At 46.7% G+C, this 16,304-nt stretch overlaps 1 protein-coding gene across 2 annotated transcripts; it reads left to right on the top strand.

Annotated features, from left to right (window-relative positions):
- Nucleotides 1–594: 594 nt before the first annotated feature.
- Nucleotides 595–16,093, top strand: lrig2 (leucine-rich repeats and immunoglobulin-like domains 2). Of its 2 annotated transcripts, XR_012926530.1 has the most exons (19): nt 595–1,263; nt 1,888–1,962; nt 2,172–2,306; nt 2,582–2,725; nt 2,812–2,955; nt 3,083–3,226; nt 3,519–3,662; nt 5,315–5,395; nt 5,731–5,802; nt 6,040–6,108; nt 6,735–6,898; nt 7,192–7,503; nt 8,031–8,312; nt 9,077–9,517; nt 9,598–9,750; nt 10,366–10,506; nt 10,940–11,173; nt 11,828–15,364; nt 15,401–16,093. XR_012926530.1 is itself a non-coding variant. In XM_076024902.1 (18 exons), exons 1-18 carry the CDS (start codon nt 1,076–1,078, stop codon nt 12,070–12,072), a joined length of 3,168 nt encoding a protein of 1,055 aa, XP_075881017.1. In that variant the 5' UTR covers nt 595–1,075; the 3' UTR covers nt 12,073–16,093. The 2 variants fall into 2 exon arrangements, 1 of the variants encoding a protein (XP_075881017.1); XM_076024902.1 differs by having other exon boundaries at nt 11,828–16,093.
- The last annotated feature ends 211 nt before the right edge of the window (nt 16,094–16,304 follow it).

Here is a 16,304-nt window from a genome sequence, read left to right as displayed (position 1 = left end):
CACTTCTTCTTGTCACACACGCTTAACAAAAAAATGAAATTAAACTTCCAAAACACGAACAGAAGGCTAACTAGCAGGAATAACACATTACATATATATATATATATATATATATATATATATATATATATATATATATATATATATATATATATATATATATATATATTACATAAAATTTCATTTTTTTTGTTAAGCGTGTGTGACAAGAAGAAAGAAAGAAAGAAAGAAAGAAAGAAAGAAAGAAAGAACACCAACCACCCAAATCCTCATGTGTGCTAGGCAGGTTCCCATCAATTACTCTGCAAAATTAGGATGTGCTTGTGCCGTAAGTCATTTAAACTTATGCCGACCTAGTCAAGTTTCTATTGTCACGGGGTGAATAAATTGTTCTAACCATGAAAAAAAAAAAAAAAACAGCCATAGAATGTCCACTTTCTCTTGCAAAGGCAGTGCTGAAAACTTTTGCTGCCTCGCTTGTGCTGCGAGGACGGCTTCAAAACATGCTGGCGTGCAGCCCAATCAAAGCGATGGAAATGTTTGACAAGCTTGAGGGCGAACCAATGGGACAAGTTGAAGTGTGCTGGAAAGGGGCGGGACGTCGGCTTCCCTTTGTCATCAACTCAAGGCGTTTTGTTGTTTCTTCGGTACAGAAAGACGGAGGGAAGTGGCGAGAAAATGCAAGAAAAACAGGCGGACTAAGAGAAGCTGACACGCCGAGTCATCCCAGGGTTATTAAAATGTCATCGTTTTTAGAAATTGAGTCGCTTGCCGTTCGCTAGGGAGGCTAAACTATCTCCGCGCTAAGGCTAGCAACTCCGGGAGGGTGTCCAGATTGGAGCGGAAGGAATTCCAGGCATTGGGAAGAACAGGACAAATCTGCTGCGATGTCTCCCACGACTTCGAGAAGGCAGCCTGGAATCATGGCACCGCGGATTCGGAACATTTCTTCGTCCGAGTGCTGACGGCACTTGTGGGATTTGCCATTTTTTAATGGCGATTTTCTAACCGTTAACGTGCCTCTTTAGCGAGTTAGCCACGTAGCTACGTAGCCTTCGGTAGGAAGTCTTTTAAAATGGCGGAGGGTTGGCCCATTCTCTCGGCCCTCTTCTTCACGCTGTTTGCTGTGAGTGCCTGGGCTTTGGGCTCTTGCCCTGCTCCCTGCTCGTGTCCGAAAGGGCAAGGAGAGGTGCACATTTTGGATTGCAACAGGAAAAGGCTTACCGCGCCTCCCCTGGATCCACCAGACGGGATAACCCAAGTGTAAGTCCGCAGCTGCAGAGAAACAAACGGGTCCAAGTTGGTCCCGCGCTGAGTAAACAGCACTGATTTGTTGTCAGATGTGTAAATAGTCCGAACCTCTGTTCCTGACTAAGTGATATTCTCCATGTGTTCTTATATCGGTGTGACCTGGGTTTTTATATATATATATACATCAGATTATATATGGATTTGGAATTGCGTCGCATGCATTGATGATAACATAAAAGTCCATAACAATGTCATGCCACCAAGAGTTTAGTATTTCTTAATTGTCTGCCATTTTGCCCTATTTAAATACTATACTGTATGTTTTTTTTTGTTTTTTTTTTTTGGGATTAACCAAATTTGTTAATACCTGCACTGTCTGTATTGCACTTTTAGGCGAAAGTATAATTGTTTTAAATTGTTCTTCATTGAACTTCATGTGCATTATAGTACTTTTTACAGTCTTAAATATTTATTAACCATTTAGAATTGTAAATTAATAGTAATGGCTTTGCATATCGCATATAGTAACAATTATGTGTATCCAAAATAAATGAATACATTTGTGCAATATGGACACTCTGGTGTTTAGTAGCAGAATTGATGTGCTGAACCTCATTTTGTCGAATTTTCTTTCAGTACAATGAATCACAATGAGCTGTCTGCGTTTCCCTTTCTTGGAGATGTTTCCTCTAACATCACATCGCTGTCACTGTAAGTGTGTGTGTGTGTGTGTGTGTGTGTGTGTGTGTGTGTGTGTGTGTGTGTGTGTGTGTGTGTGTGTGTGTGTGTGTGTGTGTGTGTGTGTGTGTGTGCAGCTTATTTTCTTAAAAAGACAAAAATCTAAATTGGGTATGTTGTATTGCAAGCACTGTTTGTGGTTGATATTTTTGAAAATATGACATTTTGGTTTATTTTTTTAGAGTCCACAATCGGATCTCCGAGCTGTCGATGGATCAGTTGTTGCCCTTCGAGTCCTTGGAGACACTGGACTTGACGTCAAATTCCATCTCTGAGCTCAAAGCTGGATCTTTCCCCTTCATGCAGCTGAAGTACCTGTAAGCAAACACTTTCAAATATGGTTCATCTATGTTTTCTTCTACATATCCCAGTTTAAATAATTGTAAAAATGTGCAACAAAAATTTGTGAAAAAGTAGCTCAAAAATCAGGATAAAATCATAATTTAACTTACATTTTTTGTGAATGTGAAGTGTTTTTTATTTTATTTTTTTATTCTTTATTTTTTTTATGTGTGTATGTGAGTTCTTACAGTCTTAAGATGTCGTAACAGAGCCACTATTTTTACCATTCTTCTGCTCTTTCTTCTCTTAGAAATCTGAGTAACAACAAGATCAGTGTCCTGGAGCCTGGCTGCTTTGAAAACATCTCCAGCTCGCTGCTGGTGCTGAAGCTGAACAGAAACCGCCTAGCCGTGCTGCCGTCTAAAGTGTTCAAACTGCCTCAGCTTCAGTTCCTGTGAGTGCTGCGCCCTCATACTGGACTTTTAAATCACCGGCAAGGTGCAGAAATCTGTTGATGACCGGTGCCTTCTGTGATTTCAGAGAAATGAAGCGAAACAAGATCAAGGTTGTGGACAGCCTGACTTTTAAAGGGATGGAGTCACTGAAGTCGCTGAAGATGCAGAGGAACGGCATCACCAAACTAATGGACGGCGCCTTTTTTGGGCTCAACGGAATCGAAGAACTGTGAGGCCACGGCTTGTATTCACACTGCGTCGAATACTCTGTTGTGTTTGACAGTGTGATGTTCTAATCTTTGTCATGAAAGCTTTCCATGGTGACGATCATCTTTTTCTTTTCTTCGTGCATCCAGAGAGCTGGAGCACAATAATCTAACCGAGGTCAACAAAGGTTGGCTGTACGGCCTGCGCATGCTGCGTGTGCTACGTCTCAACCAGAACACTGTCGGCATCATCCGACCAGACGCCTGGGAGTTCTGCCAGAAGCTGGAGGAGCTGTAAGTGCTCTTGCTTCATCACTAAAATCCTCCGAGCTCCCCGCTTCTTCTGATCAGCCCGAGTCTCTGAAACTTGCTCCCCGTTTTTCAGTCGAGCTGCATCACTGCGGAGTCTCGGGCTGACTCAGCTGCCTCGCCTCCAGCGAATGTCCTCAATGTCTTATTCTTATTTTCTGTAAAAAAAAAAAAAAAAAAAAAACTTCACTTTTTAAATTGCACAACATCTAAACAAGTGGATGCCGGTTACATTCTAATTGTTCGCCCTCAAACCGTGTTTTGTGTGTCTGAGCAGGGACTTGTCCTTCAACCACCTCACGAGGCTGGAGGAGACAGCTTTCGTGGGATTAGGCCTCCTGGTGAGCCTCAACCTGGGCGAGAACTCTATCAGCCATCTGGGAGAGGGAGTTTTCAGTGGCCTGACAAGTCTGCGCAGCCTGTAAGTGTATCAAAATAGGACTTTTTATCCAGTTCTAATCAGCAATAAGTGATCCTTGGTGTTGAAATGTAACCGAGTCCTGACTTGTTTTTTGTCTCATAAAGGCTGCTTTCCACAACAGGTCTGTCTCACTCTGTCTATGTGTGCAGTGTTGTGTCTTAATGCAGTGGCTGCTTAAAATTGCATAGTTCAGAGACTCAACCCAGTGTTACCAAATATTTTACATTAGCGGGTAGTGTTACTGATAGCCTTCAGTTCCTGCCTGTCAGTTTGACTTTTGTTTACACCCTGACTACCTGTCCTCCCTTTAGTTGTGGTCATCATGTCAGTGTGTTTAAACATACAACAGCCTTTCCACATCACACATTCTTAAAACTGCTTTCTGCTCTCAGCTCTGGAGTTTACTGTTGAATGTTTCATCAAACAGCTGGGAGAAAATATTATCAACACGTAATGTGTTTAGCCTTCAGTATCTCATGATAGCACGCAACCAGTCACTCTCGTTCTGGCTTTGGCTTCCACAGAGTCAGTAGGTACTTATTTGCGTGTGGAATGTAATAAATGACGCTTCTGATAGGACTCAGCCAGGAGTCTTTGCAAGAGAGACGTGTACCAGTTGAAGACCTGCTGCCTCTGTAGCCTGGTTCAGACTGCCAGCTGAAATCTGATGTTTAGCCCATCCAGATTGAAACCTTTTGTAGTGTGAACGGTCACAAATCACATGAAATCAGATTTTTGCAAAAACGGATTGAGACCACCTTCGGGAGGTGGTTTCAAGTCGCATGTGGACAGATGTGTCTCAGTCCGAACAGCTCCAAACACACCGATGGGTTTTGACTGTCCAGTCAGATGGGTCAGTAATGTGGCCCAGTCTGAACAGAGCCAGATCCCATTTGGACACTTGCTAAAAACAGTGTGGACAGTCAGCCCTAAAAATCTGAATTGAGAAGGAATCTGATTTGAATCCAATTCGCCTGCAGTCTGAACGCAGCCTTAGATTCCCCGTGCACACTGTGCTTGATTGTGTTTCAACACAGGTACCCATTTGTAAGTCAGGACAGACAGCAAGTGGCACGACCAGGTTTGCTGTCATTTCAACCTGAAAGTCTGCAGCTGTCAGAGACGTCTATGGAGCACAGCAAAGTATCTCCAGCGACGCTTGAACGTCCCAGTTTCTCCATTAAAAATTGCTTCGTTAGGACTCAGTCAGCGCATGTTCTCAACGGCAGATTGGAGAATCAGTCACACCCTGAGCTATTAGGGGAAAAGGGGTTATGTTTGGGAGCTCCAGTGTCCCGGGGGCCTTCATGGGAGAGGGGAGCCCGAGAGTGCTGGAGCTCTTTCAGGCTCAGCCAGGCATGTGGAAAGAGGAACAAAAGCCCCCATGACCCATCTTGTAAACACAAGGCCTCTCTGAGTTTCCAGCAGACCTATGGACTGTCCCCTCACTGCTAATAGGAGCCAATTAATGACCTCTCCTCAGAGCAGTGCGAGCGAACTGTGACACGGTGTTGCACGTCTCTGACTGTTACGAGACCTCAACGGGAACCCCAGCCATGATAATGTGATATTCACTTTGCAGGATTTCTGTGAAGAGATACAATTGAATGCTGTGTATTTCATCTATTTCTGTCTGTCTGTCTGTCTTGCAGAGATATTCGCAACAATGAAATCTCTTGGGCAATCGAGGACTCCATTGGTGTGTTCGATGGGATGAAGAACCTGAACTCCCTGTGAGAATATTTTTATGTTGTCTGGCACGGATGAACATGTCCACAGAATTCCCTTTTAGTCATCATTTTGATATGGAAATACTCATCTTGTTGCATTTTATTGCGTCTGCATACCATTAAAGTGCCTTTAGATATTTATTTTTTCTTAGAAACTTATTTTTATCGGCCACATTTACGTATTTTGCAAACACAATCCTTAATGAAACAAACTATCAAGATAATACAAAAGGTTGGTCTGACAGATCTAATTTTAGCCTGGATGAAAATGTGACCCTGCGGGTTGCTGTGGCCACCTCTGTGTTGCTGACAAGGTCCAAATCCTCTCTGTTTTCCAGAGTCCTGCAGCGGAACAAAATCAAATCCATCACTAAGAAAGCATTTGAAGGCCTGGAGGCACTGGAGGACCTGTGAGTGAAGCTCCCCAACACCCCACACACACACACACACACACACACACACACACACACACACTGCACCGTCACACTCCCGCCGTCATTAGAGTGAAATTATGAAAGCGGGCAGTTGCAGGCTTTTATTACTCGCTGTTGTGTTGCGGTGGAGAAATGGGACGCCGGGCGTTTTGATGAAGTCACATCAAAGGTGTGCCTGATCCATATTTGTCCCCCCCCCCCCTCTCCATACAGGGACCTCAGCAAGAACGGCATCATGTCGATACACCCCGAGGCGCTGTCCCACTTGAAGCTCCAACAGTTGTGAGTATTCCCAAAACAAATCTTGCAGCTGTTCAACGCACACATCACATTGCCCGCCCCGTGTTTACATCTGTTCCTTTAGTCTGATGACTTGTTAGAGCTGTCATTAAAAAGCAATTGAAATAATCAAACTAACTGCAGTTAAAAGACAGGATGAGCTTTTCAAATTGCTGTAATAACAGTTCACTTTGACAAGTGTTTTATAATGTTTAATTTTCACTGTTGAAGAGCCATTTTTTTTTGTACTTATGCTTTTTCCCCCAAGTGCAACCCTGCTGTTATCGCATCATCGTTTTGACAAAAGTTGCATCATTAACTGTCACCCCGTGTCGCCTCCTTGGGAGGGTGAAGCAAATGTCAAGCTTCTCATTTTTTTTTCTCAAGCTTCCCAATTTTTCAGGCGTGACAGTGACTTTTTCACACCTACGCAACTTAGAAACCACCTTTGACCCCCTCAACTGGTTTCACCCGCTCACTGTATGTTCAAGCTCTTGCTAATAAAGAGTGTCAATACCCCTCCCCCCCACACCCTCCTTGTTTGTTCATCTCTCCAGTTGATTCATTAACAGTTGATTCACTAACAGTTGGTTCATGCTGCGCCTCCCCTGTCACACGTCTCTCCTCAGCATCCTCAACACGAGCAGCCTGCTGTGCGACTGCCACATGCAGTGGCTGGGGCCCTGGCTCACCGACAGCCACTTCCAGCACTCAGTCACTGCCGTCTGCGCTCATCCTGCCAGCCTCCTTGGCCGCAGCGTGCTGTCAGTCAGCCCGGAGGAATTTGTTTGTGGTCAGTCCCGTTCACACATCCGCTGTCGGCACGATCTGGACGGGTTCTTCCGGTTTTGGTCCATTATGACTCGATTTAAAAACGTCTTGAGGAGTTTGACAAGCCAAGCAACTCTTCAGTTTCCAGCAGATTCTGTTGCGATCCTGATGACTGTGTGTGTGTGTGTGTGTGTGTGTGTGTGTGTGTGTGTGTGTGTGTGTGTGTGTGTGTGTGTGTGTGTGTGTGTGTGTGTGTGTGTGTGTGTGTGTGTGTGTGTGTGTGTGTGTGTGTGTGTGTCACTCCTCGCACCGCAGACGACTTCCCCAAGCCGAACATCACCGCCCACCCGGAGACGTGCGTGGCGCTGCGCGGGAACAACGTGACTCTGAGCTGCGTGGCCTCCAGCAGCAGCGACTCGCCCATGACCACCGCATGGCGGAAGGATGGCGAGGTGCTCTACGACGCCGAGGTGCACAACTACGCCCAGTACCAGCAGGGGGAGCTGATCTACACCACCAAGCTCCACCTCCTCAATGTCAACTTCACCGACGAGGGCCGCTACCAGTGCGTGGTGTCCAATCACTTTGGCTCCAACTACTCCAAGAGGGCGGAGCTTACGGTCAATGGTAAGCATATATTGTTGTAAGAATAGATTAGAATAGAGTGTCCTTAATTGTCATTGTCACAAGTATGAAGAAATAAAAAAAAAAAGCTATCTGGTCAGTGCATAAAAGTATAATGAATAATATAAAATAGACAATAGACAAAAAGATACAGACACACAACACATTGTTTGCAATATAAGAAACCCGCCTTACAGCACATTTCGTATTTAGGGCACAGTCAGATGGGCTTCCTTAAAAAATGGCAGTGCAAGATGGCATTCAAATAGAAAAAAAAAACTTTATTGCTCTATGTATATTCTTATATATATGTGAGAACTGTTCTAAGGTTAGGAAAACCAAATTACTTTTATTATACTGCCAGAATACTTTTATTAATGTGTCTATAGGCAGTATGTTGTGTTTTTACCATTATAAAAATCATAATTCAAGCCAAATTTTACACACTGGACCTTTTAAAGCTAAGGTCGGCGTCATAACCTAACGATGTTAGTTATTTCCAAATATTGACTTTCTCTCCTTTCTATCAGAGATGCCGTCCTTCCTCAAGACCCCCATGGACCTGACCATCCGGACGGGCACCATGGCTCGGCTGGAGTGCGCCGCCGAGGGTCACCCGTCGCCGCAGATTGCCTGGCAGAAGGACGGCGGCACCGACTTCCCCGCCGCCCGGGAGCGCCGGATGCACGTGATGCCGGACGACGACATCTTCTTCATCGCCAACGTGAAGACGGAGGACATGGGCGTGTACAGCTGCACGGCTCAGAACGCCGCCGGCAGCCTGTCGGCGAACGCCACGCTGACCGTCCTGGGTGAGTCGCCGGGCCACCCAGAATCCAATATCACATGGCAACATGGCGGCCCATTCATTTCAATGGACACACCAGAAAGTCCACTGTTTTTCAACGGCTTCCAGGTTGCTTCTCCATTATGCAGCCTACTGAGAATACTTGAAGTGAACTGGTCATGTGACCACGTCCGCGGACGTGTAAATGCCAAAAGAAGTGTTTCCATCACACTTTTGCAATATACCGCTATATCGATACATCTGAAAAACCACCTCATGAGAGCGTAAAAACCTTTTAGTGATATTTTAGAGGTTTCTTTGTTTCCCGTTTTTTTTATTGCGATATTTCGATTTTGTGTAATTTTAGGGGAAATAGAGACGCAGCTAGTATGAGTCACTCTGCTCAAACTGTCCTCTCGTTAATTTCCAACACCTGTTACACAGCCCCCCCCACCACCACCACCACCACCACCCTAGTCACACACACACACACACACTTATTTCCTGCCTCTCAAGTTTTATTTACGACTGTCATCTATCTGATTTACTTTTGACCAAAGACCGCAGTCGATATTACGGTGATCCTGTCTTGAGTCCCTGAGACAAATGAGGTTTTTTTTTTCTAATGTCAGGCATCTAATCGATGACTCAGTCAAAGTTGGTGGTCAAGGCTTAAACTCTTAATTAATCAGCCTCTTGCCCTGACACAGATCCATTTGAACCGAGTCCACGGAAACGATTCCCTTTAAATCACGAATCAATGAGTCTTTCTCTGCGTCTCTCTCGCAGAAACGCCGTCCTTCATGCGGCCGCTGGAAGACCGAACGGTGGCGCGCGGCGAGACCGCCGTGCTGCAGTGCATCGCCGGGGGCAGCCCCGCCCCCCGGCTCAACTGGACCAAGGACGACGGGCCGCTGGTGCTCACCGAGCGCCACTTCTTCGCCGCCGCCAACCAGCTGCTGATCATCGTGGACGCCGGCCCCGCCGACGCCGGCAAGTACACGTGCGTCATGTCCAACACGCTGGGCACCGAGCGCGGCCACATCTACCTGAGCGTCTCGCCGTCGCCCAACTGCGACACCGGCGCCGGCTACGACCAGGACGGCTGGACCACCGTCGGCATCGTGGTGATCGTGGTGGTGTGCTGCGTGGTCGGCACCTCGCTGGTGTGGGTCATCGTCATATATCACATGCGCCGGAGGAGCGAGGACTACAGCATCACCAACACAGGTTTGCAGCTCGGACCATGTCGTGCTTTTGTTTTTCCTTTCTTATCTTTTTCTGACACAAAATGCGTTTTTCCCTTCCAGACGAGATGAATTTGCCAGCAGACATCCCCAGCTACTTGTCCTCGCAGGGTACTTTGTCCGAGCCGCAGGAAGGCTACAGTAACTCCGAGGCCGGCAGCCACCAGCAGCTCATGCCTCCTCTCTCCAACGGATACGTCCACAAGGGCACCGACGGTGACTAGCAGCCTCCCACTGGATTTGTTGTTGTCGTCGTTCGATCCTGAAACTTGTCTCCTCATTATTTTTTGTGCAACCTTGCTGGCAAAGTGGTGTTGCTCAAGATTTGTAATTTTTTTTTTTTTTTTTTTTTTTTTAAGTGGTTAACAAAGCTGGATTCAGATTTACTTTCAGTGAAAGTTATTGAAGCACATTGCTGCCACCCTAGAAAAAAAAAAAGCAGGGTTCTGAATCACGTTATAAGGTCAAGTTTTAACGTAATAATTATCACGAAATAAAGTGAAAATGATCATGTAAAAAACGTGAAACTATCACGTTATGTCAAACTGAGCCCTGTTTTTTTTTTTTTTTTCTAGGATGGCAGCAATGTGCTTCCGCAGAAAGTGTACTTGACTAAACAAACGCGGCTTTCATTTTTCTTCTTCCTTTTTTTTCCCCGTGACATCTAAAAGCCGTTGTTGAAACCGTTAAATGCCAAAACCTTTTTGTTTGTGTTTTGGGGGCTTTGCCTCATCTTGTTCACCAAAAGGTCCATTGAGCTCGTGCCTCGTGATGTTTTTACATGCTTGGGGTGAAGAAACTCACTTGCTGTAAATGTCACGTTCATCTCAGGTGTTTGCTATGGAGACACCGCCAGCGAGGTGGAAACCGAGGGCAGCGGCATGTTGCACTGCAGGGTGGGCTCTCTGTTCCCTGGACACAGCAGCTTCCATCCCGGGGAACCTCGAGAAGGACTGGCTGGCCTGCCAGCAGGTTGGTGCCCTGCAGCCGCCCGACACTCTTTGTTTATTTGTTTGGTTTTTTTTATAGGGAGCATAACTATAGATGGAGAATGGATGAAGAAAACAGAAACTGGCTCCCAAACATGAATTTCATGGATGGGCTCCAATTTAAAGGTTAAGCGTGTAGTAATAGGAGATTTTGACAAAGGAATAGCGACATCAAGTGGTTACATTTTAGATTGCAGCGTCTTTCACCCCCCCCAACCCACCCCCCTGAGTTTTCCTGTGAGCTACGGTGGCCTGCACACCCAAACAGCCGCAGATACAGAGCAGATACAGAGGAAGATCATTATTTTTGGACTGCAAGCTGTGGATTTTTCCTGAGTCTTCATGAAAGTCCAGCTTTGGTACAGGATTGTCACAAGCACAAAGCAGCAACATGAAAGTCGCTCTCTCCTCACCAGGTGGCGCCAGTCCGCTGGTCATCTGCTCCGACTGCTACGACAACGCCAACATCTACTCTCGCACGCGGGACTACTGCCCCTACGCCTACCTCGGGGAGGACGACGCGCTTGACAAGCCCCTGCCGAGCCTGAGGGGCGGCTTCGGCGAGCACGGCCAGCACGAGGACCGAACGCTGGAGAGTCTCATCAGCAACCACGAGAAGAGGCTGAGCAGCCAGGAGCACTTTGCTCACGGTGAGGCACCTCTGAATGAAAGAAAGACGGCGACCTCGTCACGTCTCACCACTGCCTCGGTTTGTTTTGGGAGGTGATTTTTAATCAAGTTGCAATGCAATGCAACCAAAAAAAACGCTCAGTGAGGAGAAATCCAGCCGTTAAAACAACAAGTCGGCAGTTTATTTCAGGACCACATGCAAAGACGAACGGCCATTCACTCTGTCACTCACACCTATGGCCAATCTTGGCGTTCCCAGTTCATCTCACCTGCGTGTTTTTGGACGGTGGGAGGAATCCAGAGCACCAGGAGATGCAACGTTCACACGCAAAGGAAAAGGTCACGCAGGCTGGTCTCCCAGCCTCGGGGTCGAACCAGGAGCCTTGCTGCTGTCATGCTGCCATTAATTTGCCCCTAAATGTTAAAAATAGCCGACGTGTGGCCACTTGCCTGATCCTGCTGCGTCTGGAGCCAATTTCCTGAGAAAGGTCGGCCTAGGCCAAGCGTTGGCAAACTATGGCCCGGGGGCCATACGCAGCCTGTTAAGCTGTTCAATGCGGCCTGGCGAATTTATTAGTATTAGCGTCTATTATTACTATTAACATCTCATATTATCTCTTTAGTAGCCAATGTATCTAATATGAACTGTGGTGCTGCATGTTTCTCCCCTGCAGATTCTCTCAGCAGCAGGCCCTTCTGGGGAGGAGGAGGAGGAGGGGGGGAGGAGGAGGTGGAGGTGAAGGCGGACCCCTCGGCGAACCCCCACGTCCACCGGACGGCCCCTGCGGCCTCGCCCGCCGACGGGTCGGGGGAGCAGAGCGCGGCAGAGGCCGACTGCTTCCCCGGCCGGCGCACGCAGGAGACACACAGTAGTGCCTGCAGTAGGACTAACCCACAGGAGCAGCCCGGTCCCCCGTAGCTCCTCCAGACCCCCGTCCACGTCCGTCGCTGCACCGACCCCTCCCGCGCCCCACCCACCTGCCTTCCCCTCCGCCCACTACCTCCAAAGAGACTCCTCAACTTCTGCCAAAGATGCTCTCTCATATGTTTACATTCCCTCCCCCTCCCCTCCCCTCCCCCTCTTCAGCCGAGTCGGAGGGAGGGGGGGGGCACCACCTTAACGTTCTCCGCTGTGGAAATAATGGACCAGGGATTTAAAGTGACCTCCCGCCCCAACCAAACCCCCCCACCCCCCCTTTAAAAACAAACAAAAGAAAAAAGCATCACCTGCATCTTCCGACGATCTCCCTGTTCTCCGCCTTCGGGAGGAGCGAGCTATGAATGTATGCGTCAAAGAGCCATGTTGGGGACGCGGCCCTGCGGCGGGGGCTGAGAACCTGCGTCATCTTCCGGTACGGTCGGCTGGAAACCTGTTGCCTGTTTTCCAAGTTTCAGGAGGCGGCGGGGGTGGGGGTGGGGGGGGGGGAGTGAGTACTCTGTGGCTGACAGACTGAATAGGAAGAAGAAGAAGGAGAAGCTCAAGGTCCCACATTCCCTCGGCCAAACCACAAGCTGGAGCTGCCCGGACTTCCTGTTATGCAAACCCCTCCCCCCTGCCCCTCCCTCAGAGACGTTGACACCAAAACGTGGTGTATATTATGGAAAAAATATCTAAATATATTGTATATCATCTTTATCAGATGTAGTTTTTTTTTTCTTTTTCGTGAAATGCAATTATCGGTTATCCATTGGTTTTGTTCGTGATGAGCAGTTCGGGGAGAGAGGTTTTTTTTTTTTCTCTCCGTTTGTCGTTTTTCTTTGCACATGTGACAATCATGGTTTCTGCTGGCTACTCTTTGAAAACGGCCAACGTGTCGGCACGCCCCCCCCCCTCTCTCTCTCTCGGTGACCCCCCCGCCTCCCGCGGTCCTGTCAGGTCCGGTCAGGTCTCTCTTTGTACAGTATGCACTGATTTTGCCCTTTTGCCTTTTTTAGCATCTCTCGCAGGCACTTAGTTTGGCGGTTTTACTTTTGGCGAGTCGTCATGCAGTGTGCGCGCCCTCCTCACACTCGGGAGAGACGCGACGTCACGGTTTTATCTAAAAAAAAAAAAGAAAGAAAGATGAAAAAGGAAAAAAAGAAAAGTTTGCGACGCTTCCGCAGACACCGACCAAGCTTTTGGTTTTCACTTGGAACTGTGAAAAATGAGAATGTATTGTATTATTTTCTACATGTACGTGTACTTCAAGACAGTAATCTATTAAATTTTACTGTCCTGCTATTCCACTTTTCAGATATAAGCTCTGGCAAATTTGAACGAGTGGTTTCTCGCCGGCGTGAGCTCGAGGTCTTCATGGCCTCGAGCCTGTTATGCGAAAGGCAACTTTCCCACGTAGAATGCGAGCGAGCAAACAGCGCTGTCGCTGCTTGTAAGCCATTCAAAAAAGTGCTTGGAGGTGTTTTTCGTAAAACGTCCCTCAGGGGCAAAAGGATACGCTCCTGTTCTGTCACGTTGGCCTTAAAATTAGGTGTCAATTGTGTGTCTGTCATGGTGTGTGCCAAAAAAAAAAAAAAAAAATTACATTGGTACATACCATTCCCTTCCGCGAGGAATCATTATTCCACGGTCAACTGCCTGGCTGCCACAGTTGCGTCAAGGCGGCTCGCTTGGCTTCCGGGGAGTCGTTGACGTCCCTGCTCGCGGCACGAGTGTTTGAGTTTAGGAAATCCCATCCCGTCGCCCGCGGGGAGGAAATATCTTGGCACGCCGACGCCGTCGCACCTGAGCGAGTAAGCAGACAAAAGTGTTTCCCCACGAGTGGTCCTCCAGCACCACTCGACGGAGCGAGTGGAGGATCCCCCCCCTCAGCCGTTTGACTGGCGAAACCTTCAGCAAGTGCTTCCAGCAGAATCTGTGTTTTTCTCGCACGAGGGCAAAGCTGTGGCTTGTTGTTTTTCCACCCCGTTCCCGAAGGTTTCACTGTGCCGCGTTGTTTTGGGGGAAAGTTCACTCCGATGTTCAAGCTTCACCCGTTTGCCGCTCTGGGCGAAATGTTCTGGTCCAGATTAGCAGAACGTGAGAATTCCACCCAATGCAAGACGGCTGCGACTCCGGCACAACAACAAAGACGTCTTTGTGATCATTTCGTGTCATTCAAGTGTTGGGAAGACGCTGCGGTCTGGTTTTTCTTGAAACGACAACATTCTCACGAGGGATGTTAACAATTAATCGATTATTGTCCATTAAGAATTGAATGTATTAAATTAAAATGGTCGCAATTAAGTGAACATTTTTAGACGGGTAGTGGCAGGAAAAAAGCAATTCACCTGTAGATGCTGGGATGGTCATAATATACCTAGAACAAGTTACTTTTAACGACTTTAAAAAAAAAAAAAAAAAAAAAAATGAAATGTGATCCATTAGAAGTCGGCTTAAAGTCAGAGGATGAATGTTTAGGGTGTTTTTGCTCTTCTCTAATCACGTTGGATCCTCAACATTATTTAAGGGTTAATAATAATGATAAAATGTGTGTTCCTTACACATTTTTCATTGTGAAATTTAGAATTTAGGTTCTCAGGAAAAATCGCCGCTTATCAATTAATACTTAATCGATCGATAAGGTCAATCAACTAATGATTAATGAATTAATCGATCATTTGCATCCCTCATGCTCGCCGTTTTCAGACACGGTTGCGGGTGTTTGCACAATAACTCAGACCAGCAGCCCGTCTGGCACCAACAACCTTATTGGGTATCGAACCCAACAAAGTGGCCAGTGTGTGTGTATTTGCTTCCAGAACTTTCTATACTTCCATACTTGGAGACTCACATGTTCAGTGTGGCTCCTGTCAGGAAGGCTGGACTGGATGTTTTGGTCTTCCAGGACTAATTAGAACTGTTGGATCGCAGCACACCAACAGTATGAAGACACGCTCTGTCTGGTGGAGTAATTGGCCCCAAAAAAAAAAAAAAATTCATTGGGTGGAATTTTTCTGTTCTTCCCCCTCCCTCTCTGATCACCAAGGCGGCTTCTGCAGAATCAGATTACAGATTGTTACCAGAACTAGTGAGTGGGTGAAAGTTTCAATAGTGGATAAACTGTCCCTCTGTGTCAAAGTGTTGCTGCTTGTTATTTTTTATTTTCCTGAAACAAATAATTGGCACCTTTCACTTTAAAATTAGCAGGAAAAAAAACATAGCAGGAGGGAAATATTGCTGGTACATTGTTTTGCTGGATTTACGCTGGATTACTTTTTGCAAGCAGTCAGCTGTTGTTGTTTTCACCACCGCCAAACTGTATTGACAGTGGGGTTTTTTTTTTCTTCTTCCGCCTCAGCAGAGAATAATATTGGCGCAGCTGTGCCCTCCTCAGCGGTACAGGCAGATACAGATCTTATTTCTCGGTCTTGACTTGCCTTTTATATTTTGTTGATGGCGCTCGCCTCTGATTTGCCCGATCAGCACATTCCAGAAGTTTCCTTCTGAAGCGCCAAGACGGAGACGGAAAACCCAACCATGACTTTGCCGTGCACTGTGACGCCGTCCCTGCTTCAGTGATTTCGGGCCGTCCACGGTCCCCGGTGTGATTTGTTGTCCGTGGTTAGTTGCTGCATCCCCACCTTGTTTTTAAATTTGGAATCCTTGAAGCAGTCAGCGGTACCTCATTTTAATGGAGCAACACATTTGGGACACATTCACTTACCGCGAGATGCGTTCTGCCTTCACAGAGGAACATAATGTGCATTTGTTTTGTGTCGTTCTCCAAACGACGTGTGACTTTATACCAAAGTTGAGCAGTAACTGTGCTGGAAATATCTCATGCTGCTTTTTTTTTTTGTACGACTGAAGATTTGCATTTTGATTTTTGTTGTTGTTGTCGTTGTTGTCGTTGTCATTGGTAGGACGTTGTTTGCCTCTAAATTCTGTAAAGCATGTCTCAAGAGCCTTTTTTTTTTTTGTTACTTAGCCATTATTCCAACATTAAACATGAATTCTGATACTTCTTTGGTCGTTCTTGTCTCCCTTGATGCCTATACCGCCACTATTTATCAACCACTGTGCTGCGGCACACTGGTGTACCGTGATAAAATGTTAGGAGTGCTGGGAAAAATTATCCACTTTTTTTTTTTTAAAGCATTCTATTGTGAACTGACTCCTTTCTTTAAAAGGAATGTGAGGCTATTTTCCTCAATCCCTCCCAGGAAGAAGCT

The sequence above is a fragment of the Nelusetta ayraudi genome, unplaced genomic scaffold, assembly GCF_046127955.1.
Source record: "Nelusetta ayraudi isolate G7.1 ecotype Tasmania unplaced genomic scaffold, CSIRO-AGI_Nayr_v1 ptg000017l, whole genome shotgun sequence".
In the NCBI taxonomy this organism is placed as follows: Eukaryota; Metazoa; Chordata; class Actinopteri; order Tetraodontiformes; family Monacanthidae; genus Nelusetta; species Nelusetta ayraudi.
The sequence above is the reverse complement of the archived record's forward strand: the minus strand, read 5'-3'. Positions and strand labels throughout refer to the sequence as shown.

Bases quoted from the DNA above. Each gene is read 5' to 3' on its own strand.
- lrig2 (XM_076024902.1), top strand. From the start codon at position 1,076: ATGGCGGAGGGTTGGCCCATTCTCTCGGCCCTCTTCTTCACGCTGTTT. The intron at 3,663-5,314 runs GTAAGTGTATCA...TCTGTCTTGCAG, and splicing joins CTGACAAGTCTGCGCAGCCT to AGATATTCGCAACAATGAAA. The intron at 6,109-6,734 runs GTGAGTATTCCC...GTCTCTCCTCAG, and splicing joins CACTTGAAGCTCCAACAGTT to CATCCTCAACACGAGCAGCC.